Source organism: Anguilla rostrata, chromosome 12 (genome assembly GCF_018555375.3).
Source record: "Anguilla rostrata isolate EN2019 chromosome 12, ASM1855537v3, whole genome shotgun sequence".
Taxonomy (NCBI): domain Eukaryota; kingdom Metazoa; phylum Chordata; class Actinopteri; order Anguilliformes; family Anguillidae; genus Anguilla; species Anguilla rostrata.
The window spans coordinates 8,955,329-8,967,454 of record NC_057944.1 but is presented as its reverse complement, the minus strand read 5'-3'; the positions used below and the strand labels follow the sequence as shown (position 1 = coordinate 8,967,454).

The 12,126-nt window shown below is 51.6% G+C and overlaps 1 protein-coding gene across 1 annotated transcript in view; it reads left to right on the top strand.

The window, feature by feature from the left end:
• Window positions 1-12,126, top strand: part of nlk2 (nemo-like kinase, type 2) — a 43,001-nt gene that overhangs the window by 10,924 nt on the left and 19,951 nt on the right. The window contains 1 exon segment of the mRNA XM_064303718.1: window positions 11,669-11,781. Coding sequence (XP_064159788.1) covers window positions 11,669-11,781 — 113 coding nt within the window.

The following is a 12,126-nucleotide window of genomic DNA, read 5'->3' as shown; positions in this document are numbered from 1 at the left end:
TGCTATCCGTTAGGGGCGGGGGGGTGTGGTCTGTGCTGTGTCTCTAGCACAACCCCCCCCCCCCACCCTCATAATTAGCAGGGCTGTCAGGCTGCCATATGGCTGCCTCTCTGATCCTGTTTGAGAAGGTTTACCTCGGGGCTGAGTGGGGGGGGGGGGTGTGGGGGGGGGGTGTGGAATGTTTTCCTGCTGAAGACACGCATAGCTTTTCCCCTGCAGATCCTCCCTCCCTCAAGTCCGCACGCACGTTATCAAACAATCACACGCATGCACGCACACCCACACACGCCCACACGCACACACACGCAGACACGTACACTCTCTCTCTCTGGTGAGTTGGTGCTGCCAGACAGGGTGCTGGGTGGGGGGGGGGGGAGGTGGTCAACACAGCTGGGAGACTCGCATACTCCCCCCCCCCCCCACCCCCACCCCCCCACAGCAACTCTGCGTGTCCGAGCGGCCTGTGGGCCCCTCCTGGGCTCTGTGTCGCAGACGTCACACTCTCTGCAGGGAACGCAGCGGGGAAGCACACACACATGCGGGACACGCGTGCGATTAAAACAGGAGGAAGAGAGGGAGGGAGAGAGAGAGAGAGAGAAAGAGAGAGAGAGAGAGAGAGAGAGAGGAGTGCAGGTCTTGCACTGTCACTCTGTCTCTCTGTTCTCTGTGAGCTGGGATGAACAGAAGAGGGACAGGATTTCGGTCTGCCGGTGTTGAGCGCTGTGTGACAGTGGCTTTCTTTCAGTTAGCGTTACTCCCCTGGACCTTTACCGCAGCACCCCCCCCCCCCCCCCCCTGCCCCCCGCCCCGTCAGCTGTTTCTGTCTTCAGTGGGAGGGTTGGTAGAGACACTAAACGGCCCAGCTACAGTCCTTTATCTACCATAGCCCCCTCCACTTCCTGTCCCCATCCCTCCACCCCACCTCCACCCCCCTCTCCCCCTCCCCACACTTCTGTACTCACGCGAGAGCGCACGTACGCACGTGCACGTTTGGCCGTCGGTCGTGATTGGCCGGTGATCTTTATCGTCTCAGAGGGAGGATGGGTGGGGCAGCGGCTCACTTCACACTAAACTCACTGGAAACCGAGCGCTTCGTCACGTGGAGTTAATTTGCTTACCTGGAGCGCGGAACGGAAAGAACCCGGAGTACAGAACAGGAAGGCCTCATGCCCCTTTTCACTGGCTGTAACCAGCACGCACTTTCACCCGCTATCTGCAAACACTCTTCTGAAAGGGGAAGTGGCTGATCACTGCTCCCAGGAGAAATGATTTGGGCTGGGGGGTGGATTTTGGGCTGGGGATTGTTTTGGGTCAGGGGGCTTGAATTTGGCCTGGGGTTGATTTTGGGCCAGGGCATTTATTTGGATTGGGCGGTGTATTTGGGCCGGGGGTTTGATTTTGGGCCGGGGGGTGGAGCTGAACTGGTTTTGGGGCGGAGCAGGGCCGGGGGCGGAGCTGAACTGGTTTTGGGGGAGCGGCGGAGCGAGGGCACGGGGGGTGGAGCTGAACTGGTTTTGGGGCGGAGCAGGGCCGGGGGTGGAGCTGAGCTGGTTTTGGGGCGGAGCAGGGCGGGGGGGGGAGCTGAGCTGGTTTTGGGGCGGAGCAGGGCCGGGGAGCGGAGCTGAACTGGTTTTGGGGCGGAGCAGGGCCGGGGGGTGGAGCTGAGCTGGTTTTGGGGCGGAGCAGGGCCGGGGGGCGGAGCTGAACTGGTTTTGGGGCGGGGCAGGGCCGCGTTGGGAAGGCCGTGTGCTGTAGCGCACGGTGACGAAACGGAGCCTCTGACCTTTCGCGCAAACCCCTCGCCCGCCCGTCCTACTGTCCCGCTAAGCCACCTGGATCAGGAACCCTCCGTAAACCTGCCGTTGCCGGGGAGATCGCTCCCCGCCTGGCAACCACCAGCCGGGCCTCCAGCCGAGATCCCATTGGCTGCAGCACAAGCCTCTTACTGTAGTTCTGTTTTTCCGCTGAAGTATTTCTGGTGTTTTGTGAAATCAGAGATAATGCCCTTTACCCAATCCTGCGTGTGAGGAGACTCCACACGTTGTCATTGGATTGGCTGATTTTGACCAAATGCTGAGGTTTGCTGTCGCAACACTTTAATAAAGTCTTTTTTTATTGGTTTTAAGTGCTTAACAGCGCAGTTGCTCCACCTCCTCTGGGATTTGTTGAGTCTTTGTTTTCCCCTCATTAAATTTAGACTTATTTTTCCATAAGCCCTGCACAGGCTCCTGTCCCGTCCACAGCTGGGGGGGGACACGGAGGGTCCTGTCCGTTCCTGGATTTCAGGCCAGCTCCTGCTCGTAATTATTTCATCAGCCCGGTCATTTACACAACCTGACATTTTAGCTGCATTCTGTAATATGAAGAGCAGCTGATTATTGTTCTTGTACCTGTGGGCACTGCTGAAACAGGAAAGGGCCTTCCCCAAACACTTGGAAGCGCGCAGTTCTCTAGAATGTCATTGTGTGCTGTAGCATTTAAGATTTCCCTTCGCTGGAACTAAAGGGGCCAACCCCAAACCATGTAAAAACAGCCCGAGACAATTATCCCTCCTCCATCAAACTTGGCAGTTGGCACTGTGCGTTTGGGCAGATAGTGTTCTCCTGGCATTCGCCAAACACAGATCCGTGTGTCAGGCTACAAGATTATGAAGCGTGATTCATCTCTCCGCAGAATGCATTTCCAGCGCTCCAAAGTCCAACGGTGGAGTTCTTTACGCCACTCCAGCCGACGCTTGGCATTGCGCGTGGTGATCTCGGTCTTGCGTGCAGCTGCTCAGCTATGGACGCCCATTTCACGAAGCTCTTGACGAAAGGTGCTTGTGCCAACTTTGTTTCCAGGCGTAGTTTGTAGTGAGTGTTGCAGCTGAGGACAGATGATTTTTGTGGGCTACACCCTTCAGCACTCTGCAGTCCCATTGCATTACGTTTATTTGGTTTATTTTGACGTTTTTATCCAGAGCGACGTACAAGAAGTGCATAACGAAGATCATTAAGGTACAATAGGTGCATAACGAAGGTCGAATAAGGTACAATACGCATTATGTAGCAGTTATTCATAGCCTTGAACACATTAAGTCCAGTTCACACAGTAAGCATAGGCTAGGTCAGAGAGTAGTGTTAAGTCAAACTGGGAGGCATAACAACAAGGTACAACATCAAGATAACGATACATGCAGTATAAGTGCTGGATGGAGGCACATGTAGCATGAAAAGTGGCACTGGAAGTGTTTGTGTAACATGAAAGTGCTACAGGAACAAAGTGGAAGGATGTAAGTGATAAGAGCGATCCTAGATTGGGAGTGCCCTGCAGAGAAGGCTAGTTGTGGTTAGTCCCGGTATAGTCTTAAGTCAGACCACTGCGGAAGATGGGCAGTGACTGAGTGATCTTGTTCTGTGAGCTTGTGTGGCCCGCCGCTTCATGGCTGGGCTGTTGTTGCTCCTATACGTTTCTCCTACACAGCAACAGCTCTTACTGTTGACTGGGGCAGCTCTGGCAGGGCAGAAATTTGACCTGTTGGAAAGGGGGCATCCTGTGACAACGCCACGTTTGAAAGTCACTGAGAGTCTTCAGTACAGCCCATTAAACTGCCAGTGTTTGTCTGTGATGACTGCATGGCTGTAGGCTTGATTCTATGCACCTGTTAGCAATGGGCGTGGCTGAAGTAGCTGAAACTACCAATTAGAAGGAGTGTCCACACGCATTTGGTCATGTGGTGTATATCCCTTTACCCGTGCGTTTCCTAGAAATGGTACCGTTTCCGCCCTGTATGTGCTGTGGCCTCCGACTTTGTTTAGACTGCTGGTGGTTGTGACCCGAATGGCTTCGGCTGTCTTTGTTGCCTCCACCCTGTGTGTCTGTGCTTATTAAAGTCTTTTTGAATAAGTGCCTGAACGTAAACCGCACCCGTGTGACTGACCCTCTGCGTGCGGGTCATCGAAGAGAAACGCGCGTGGCCAGAGAGGCTCCTCCCCCTCGCGCGACGGGGACGTGCGAGCGCAGGGGGGGCGGTCGCTGAGGCGCTGTTGGACGCTTCCTGGAGAGCAGCTGGGGCTGGCTGCCGTTCGATGGCCGCATTGTTCCCGCTCTTTTTATAGACGCACCTGAAACTGGAGGGCCTTTCAGACCGCACCTGCCCAGGCCTCTGATCTAAAAGTGCAGAGGAAGTGAACGGGCGCACTGATGCGCACACACACACACACACACACACACCCATACGCGCACACACACGCACACACCCATACGCACGCGTGGAGGCGGGGCCAGGGGACTCATTTATAAAATGGTCCTGCCATCGCTTTGCATTTTAAATAGTGGCATGCTCAGAATGCCATGACTAAATCATCATTATTATCATCGTTGTTATTTAAATAAAATCTCGCTCTGCTGGATGTGAGTTAATTGCTGGTTGTGTGGAGGTGCTGTGCGTTTGAGGGCCGCGTGTGAGTCACTGAAGTGCGCTGTGTTTGTGCTTTAAGAATAATATTTAATTGATCATTTTATGCTTGAACAGTGTGGGGGGTAAACATGTTGGATTGCAGCCTTATTTAGAGGAAAATGACTTGCTGGTCGCGTTCATGAGACAGGGTAATAGCAATTATTACGCTTTCATGTTCAAATCAAAGTTCTTTTCAGATTATATAGCACAGGTGCGTAAGACAGACCATTTTACACCACATTTTTTTTTACCAGATTTCATTCCTGGGTTTGCTGCTGCTGGTACTTGGTTTGGTTTGGGTTGTCTGTTGGTTTGGGTTGTCTGTTGGTTTGGGTTTGCTGTTAGATTGGGTTGTCTGTTGGGTTGGTTTTGGTTGTGTGTTGGGTTGGGTTGTTGTGTTGGGTTGGTTTTGGTTGGGTGTTGGGTTGGGTTGTCTGTTGGGTCGGTTTTGGTTGTGTGTTGGATTGGCTGTTGGGTTGGGTTGTGTGTTGGGTTGGGTTGGCTGTTGGGTTGGTTTTGGTTGTGTGTTGGGTCGGTTTGGGTTGTGTGTTGGGTTGGGTTGTCTGTTAGATTGGGTTGTGTGTTGGGTTGGGTTGTCCGTTGGGTCGGTTTGGGTTGGGTGTTGGGTTGGGTTGGTTGTGTTGGGTTGGCTGTTGGGTTGGGTTGTCTGTTGGGTCGGTTTGGGTTGGCTGTTTGACTGTAGTGTGCATACCTGCAGTACGTCTCTCAGGGTGAGTTAGGCTCTCTGCTATGCAGGTGACTAACAGGCTCTGATCGTGGCTTTGATGTGTGAGGTCAGACCTGTCGCGCGAGATGCAGATTCACGCCTGCAGAAAAGAAGCCTCTCCGTTCCTCGTTAGGGTGCGGAGGCTGGCTAAGAGCAAAGGCCAGGCATTCTAATAACGGCAGAATGTTTTCACTGCGGGGATATTTACCGTGCGCGGCTTGTGTTGAGTTTGTGTGTTTGTTTTTTTTTTTCCAGTAAGTCATTTGTTTTTCTTTGTCTTTAGTCATAATTTGGTTTGGTCTAATTCTGTGAAGGATCGTATGGCTGCCTTGAGCCTGGTTGGTGTTGGTAGTGTTAGTGTCTGTAATAAGTGTTGGTATCTCACTCGCACTGTCATTCACATTTTCAATTTGGGCCTGAGCAATGTGCATGCATCTCTCTCTCTCTCTCTCTCTATCTCTCTCTGTCTCTCTCACTCTGTCTCTCCATCTCTCTCTCTCTCTTTCCGTCTCCCTCGCTCTGTCTGTCTCTCCATCTCTCTTTCTCTCTTTCCGTCTTCCTCGCTCTCCCCATCACTTTTTCTCTCTCTCTCTCTCTCTCTCTCTCTCTCTCTCTCTCTCTCCCCCTCCCTCCAGCCCTCCAGCCCTGGGCATGCACAGACTGTTGTGGGGTGTTGATGTGTGTGTGTGTTGTGGTGTGTGTGTGTGCGCGCGCTACCCTTTTTAGTTCCTGAATAAGTAGGCCGTTGACCCAAATCTGCGGAGAGCTCTGAGAGGCCCGAGTGCAGCCGGCGTTTAAACGGGTCTGGGGTTTGTTCCCCCCCCACGCGGATGCCCGCGGCCGTCAGCGCGGCTGGCGTCTCCGTCGCACGCCAGCAGGTACGTCTGCAGGTGCCCGCGGGTTGCCAGGTTTCGCTGGTGAGGAGTGAAGAGCCGCTCCTCCGGTCACTGTGGAGCGCACTGTGGCTGTGAGTGCGTAGAGCTGTCAGCGGTGGGGGAAAAAGGAGGGAAAATGAGGATGTGCTGGAAAGTTCTTTGGGGGGTAGAGTTGATAAAATGCCTCGGTGGCCAGTTCTCCAGACGTGAGGTGAAAAACGTCTCAGAATAACTGGAGGAAAGTGGGTGGCAGCAGGGGGGGTTGGGTTTGCGGGTGGTGGCGGGGGCGGGGGGGGGGTTGGCTTTGAGTTTGGGGGTGGCGGGCGCTCGGTAGATGCCAAACCCGGCCTGCCGGAGGTTCCTCTCTGGCATCCCTCTCAAAGCCCGAGCTGATTACCCTCTCTGTTCCCGCCAAACCGCCAAACCGCCCGCCTCTGCCAGTTCCCCTGCCTCTCGCCCGGTAGCCCGTGCTGTTTCACCCATCTCTGTGCTTCTTTGTGACACGCGCTAGTTGTGTGTGTGTGTGTGTGTTTCACACGCCTGTGTGTGTGTGTGTGTGTGTGTTTCACAGCGCATGAGTGTGTGTGTGTGTGTGTGTGTGTGTGTGTGTGTGTGTTTCACATGCGCATGAGTGTGTGTGTGTGTGTGTGTGTGTTTTCACACGCGCATGAGTGTGTGTGTGTGTGTGTGTGTGTGTTTCACACGCGCATGAGTGTGTGTGTGTGTGTGTGTGTGTTTCACACGCGCATGAGTGTGTGTGTGTGTGTGTGTGTTTCACACGCGCATGAGTGTGTGTGTGTGTGTGTGTGTGTGTTCCACCGCATGGTGTGTGTGTGTGTGTGTGTTTCACACGCGCATGAGTGTGTGTGTGTGTGTGTGTGTTTCACACGCGCATGAGTGTGTGTGTGTGTGTGTGTGTTTGTGTGTTTTTCTTGCTGAACACATTTTTGACATGTGCTGAAGCCCTGTATAAAATAACATAAGAACAGAAAAGGCCTGCCCTCACGATTAGAAATGAATTCATTAATAATTAAAATTCCTGTTTTTGTCCATCTAATTGTAATAGTACTCTTTGGCCTTCGTGTAGTTTCTTTTTGTCTCTGTAGGGTTATCAGAGATGCCTGGCCTGGGTTCAGTGAGATTTTTTTGTCCTTACTTCTAACTCAAATAGATGAACTCACCGGATTGCTTGTGATGAATGAAAATGCTGCTCGTGAATTTCATTGCGAGCAAAAGTTTGAGGCCACATTGAGATTGAATCCAGGCCGCTGTATCAGTTGTACTGAACTATTGATGCTCTCTTCAGATTTACGTTGTGAAATCATTTCCTTTCGAGCACGTCTAGCATGAAAGGTTCTCAGCCAAGCTCACAAATGCTGGTTTGCTTCAAGATTCTAACATATTTGAATGGCCATTTATAATTCATGAATATGCGTGATTTTAATTTCAACAGCCAAATCATTCAGAACAAAATCTATCTTCTGCATGAATATTCATAGGATGCGAGTGTCTGGACAGGGCTTTTCAGAGTCGCCGCTGAGCGCTGTAGCCGGGACAGGAAGGAAGCGCCAGATTCTGGCCCGTCGGAGTCATTAGCGTCTGAAACGCAGGTGCCTCATGAATATTCAGCGGCGGTGCGGCCATCGCTCCTAGTCTCTGCTCCCAGTCGCTGCGCACACACTCGCTGAATTATTGCGACTGGCAGCCATTCAGAATTCAGCACCGGTTCCAGACCTGATTAATATTCATGAGACGGATCGGGTCCTCTTCGACAGGGTCTGAGAGGCACCGGAGAGGTGGCCTTGCCTACATTTCCCAGCAGCCCTTGGGGCCTCGTTCTGAAGTCGTGCACTGATGGCCATAGCCTGTGGATTCAGTGACTTGAGGAGGAATGTTTAATCAAATAAGAGCTGCGGTTTGCATTTTTCTGTTTTATTTTTTTTGTTATAGTTTCACTTTCTTATTTTGCTTCTTTCGTTTATCACTTGGCTTCCCTGAAGAAATGTTCTAATATGACTGGAAGTGGTTTATAATAAGTATAATAAGTTTACCTATTGTGATTTTTACATTTTCTCAACTCGCTCCAAACTAAATGAGATTACCAAATTTAAAAATACTGCGTATGTAATTTCGGCAAGCGGGTCCTTAGGCTCTGTTTGATGGAGCGCTGAACTCAGGGCAGTGTGGGTGGAGAGAGCTCAGCGGTGGGCACCGCGGTGCTTAGATTGAACGCGCCCCTCTCCGCGCGGCTCCGGCAGTGTTTAAGTAAATGAGCTGTTTTTGTCAGGCGCTTAGCGGGTCAGAGCTTATCCCCCGAGGGGCTGTGGCGTGAGCAGACCCGCACGGGACACCGGCCAGTCACGTGACCGTTACCCACAATCCCCCTCTCTCCGAGCCGAGGGGCAAAGGATAACCGGGTCCTGCTGTAAACGACGGCCCTGACCTCTCCACCTGCGCGCTGGTCACGTGTGCGCGGGCGCGCGCGTGTGTGTGCGTACGTGTGTGTGTGCACGTCTGAGGTGGCCTCAGTAGGCTGGGTTTACTTAGTGTTCGTGGGGGGGGAGGGGGGGTGAGGGTCAGAATGCGTGCAGGTCCGTCACCGCTCCCAGTGGACCGCTCGCGGTCACGGTCACAGTCACGGTCACAGCTAGAGCTGCGCGGTTGACAGAAACACAGGGTCCGGCTGGGGAAGCCTGTAAGAGTGTGTGCGTGTGTGTTTGTGTGTGTGCGTGCGTGCGTGCGTATGTGTGTGTGTGTGTGTGTGTTTGTGTGCATGTGTGTGTGCATGCGTGCGTGCGCACACATTGATGTGTTCGTTTGCGAAAGCGCTCGTGAGTGTGCAGGTAGGTCAGGCGCTGGCCTCCTTGCCCGTTGCAGGTAAGAGTTAGCCTAGCATACTGCTGCTCCTGTGTCTGGCAGCAGGAGAGGCTTGAGTTTGGAATGCTGGGTAATCCCATCAGATTCCCCTTGAACCTGAAACAGGCCTGTTTTAAAGAAATGGAGCAGCCTTCCTCTCCCGCTCCATTCGCTCTTTCATTCTGTTTTAGAACGCCGCGAATAAAGTGTGAGAAACGCGTGTGAACCGCGCGCCGGGGGCGAGGCCGTCAGCGCGCCCGCATCGCCACGCCTCCACGTCTCATTCCGCCACTAAAAATAAAACCCCACCGACACCAAAAAAAAAACAAAAAAAACACCACGTCTCTGCTCCGGGCCAGCCGAGGCAGATTTTGCGCGGATGACGCGTGCTGAAAGTTTGACGGGCGCGACGGGATTAGATGAGACAGACACCCTCTCTCTCTCTCTCTCTCTCTCTCTCTCTCTCTCTCTCTCTCTCTCTCTCTCTCTCTCTCTCTCTCTCTCTGTCTCTCTCTCTCTCTCTCTCTCTCTCTCTCTCTCTCTCTCTCTCTCTCTCTCTCTCTCTTTAATCTTCGCCGAGGCCCGTGAAGACCTTGTGACCCTCAGCGTCCGCTCGGCGGGGGTGGGGGGGGGGGCAGTCTGGTGTTGGGCGTGTGGGCCGGGCGGAGGGAGAGGGATTGGCGCTTCTGTGTGCCGTGGCTCCGCTCCCCTGCAGTTCACTCACCAGTCCAGTAGGGGCGTGATGGAGCTCCAAATCCACAGCTCGGGTTAAGCCTCAATATTTCAATTAGCCCCGTTACAGTTAGGTTCTTTTATGGTGGGGTAAGTAGGGTCAGGGTTCAAAGACACCATGACGTGTTCCTCCCCTGCCCATGCCCTGGTGCTGTCTGGAGCTCCAGATCCTTGCTGCTCTGTGAAGTGTCTTTGTGACAGTTCTCTGTAAAAAGCTCTATACAAATAAAATTGAATTGAAAGATAGAAGTATTTTTCCTGTTGTAACAAAATGTGTATTTGTATGAGCTCAAATCTTTTTGATTTGATTAAATAATGTCTACATTTATGCTAGCTGTTATTTCGTTCCTGTTGCTGCCTTGTCTAATTATGAACACACCTGTGTGTGGGGCCTTGTGCAGTGTGAGGGCGATCCTGAAGGATTGGCTGTCCTAGCTTGTGTCGTGTGCTTGTGTCTGTGCGATTTCCCCTGTCTGTCCGTGACTCGGTGTGGAATTTCGATGAAGCTTGAGGAAGCAGTTGTCCCTGTGTGACAAGGACCCATTGAGTAGATTTCGGGCAGTTGGCGTGTGACGGTAGCTCTGTGGGGCGGGGGGGGGGGGGCACAGGCCAGGATGGGATTAGGGAGATGCTGGGTAAAATTTCTGGCTGTTCAGCAGCCTTATAGCCCAGCATGGCTAAGTGCTTTAGGCTCTGTCTGTAGTTTAGGAGTGAAACTGCTTGTTTATATTCCTCTAAATACCTCCCAGTCCTCAGAAAGCTGAGAGAGAGAGAGAGAGCAAAGAGCAGAGAGAGAGAGGGAGGGAAAGGGAGAGGGAGAGAGAGACTTCCGTCTATACTGCAATAAATATACTGAAATTCGCAAGAAGTTCTTTGAAAATAGAAAAGTACTACCTCCAGAAATTTGCAAGTTCTTTGAAAATAGAAAAATAATGCTTCCACACTTCCCGATAAACAAAAAATGACTACTGGCTGAAGGACGCTCAGCCCCACTAGCTGCACTGTATGTGACAACCTGTCATCAACACAGAAGCGCAATGACTGTCAACATCTGCAGTTAATTGTTATTTACATACTGTATATTATATGGCTGTATGTGTAGGCTTATGTTTTTGTTTATGTTGTATGCGCATGTGAGTATATTAGTTTACAGGTTGTAGAGTTGGTTTTATTATAATGTTATTTGTTATTACTGTTGTTCTTTGTAACTCTTGCTTTGGAGAGAGAGAGAGAGAGAGAGAGAGAGTGGTGTTGCAGTGGGTAGCACTGTCGCCTCACAGCAAGAAAGTCCCGGGTTTGAATCCAGCCTGGGCCTTTTTATGTGGAGTTTGCATGTTCTTCCTGTGTCTGCTTGGGTTTCCTCCGGGTACTCCAGTTTCCTCCGGTGAATTTTGATGGATAGTGGAGAAAAGCACTTGTGAATTTATAGTTTCATCAGTAACCAAGAATATGCCTCTCTTGCAGTCTTAACAGCTCTGTAGAGACCCCGTTGGTTCCGTAAGGATTTCATAATCAACCTGTAATTTTTGTTCTCCTCCCATTTGTGTTATACTTTGTGGCCATTGTCAAATTAATCCATTCATCAGTCGGGTCTGGATTTGTAGAGAACTTTTTATCTTTTCTGGGGCCATAATATCCAGAGTAGTCCTCAGCTGGCTGTTTAATCTGTCATGTTTATGAGCATTGAGAGTGTCCGGATACCCAGAGGGAACGTTCACAAGCTCAGAGAAAATTTAAAAAGCACCTTTTGATTTTGTGTTGCATATTAGTTTTTTTTTTTTTTTGTAGCCAGGTGCGTGTATGTGTGCTTGTGTGTGTGTGCTTGTGTGTGTGTGTGTGTTGGTGCTTACAGTGTGCACGTTTTCTCCTTAATGTTATGCTAACCGCTAACTGTATGTACATTCCACCTGTGCTGTGCATGAATGTGTGCTTGTGGTACGTTGTTATTGGCAGGTTATGGTCTTTTCGGTGAGCTTATGCCCAGTTTGGATTGCCCAGTTGGTGACGTTTGGTTGTTCCCGCCCTCCCCCCCCCCCACAGGTCAGTGACGGATCCGCGGGATGGCAAGCGGGTGGCCCTCAAAAAGATGCCCAACGTCTTCCAGAACCTCGTCTCCTGCTAAGAGGGACACTGTGGAGCTGAGATGCTCTGCTGCCTTCAAACACACAACCGTGAGTGAGATGTAACACTCACTCACCATTACCACCGTTTACCACTCCACCACCCTCATTTAGCCACTCCCACGGCAACCACTCAGTTTAGCCACTCCCACGGCAACCACTCAGTTTAGCCACTCCCACGGCAACCACTCAGTTTAGCCACTCCCACAGAAACCCCTCATTTAAACCACTCCCACATCAACCTCTAATTTAAACCACTCCCACAACAACCTCTCATTTAAACCCCTCCCACAGCAACCTCTCATTTAAACCACTCCCACAACAACCCCTCATTTAAACCACTCCCACAGCAACCCCTCATTTAAACCACTCCCACAG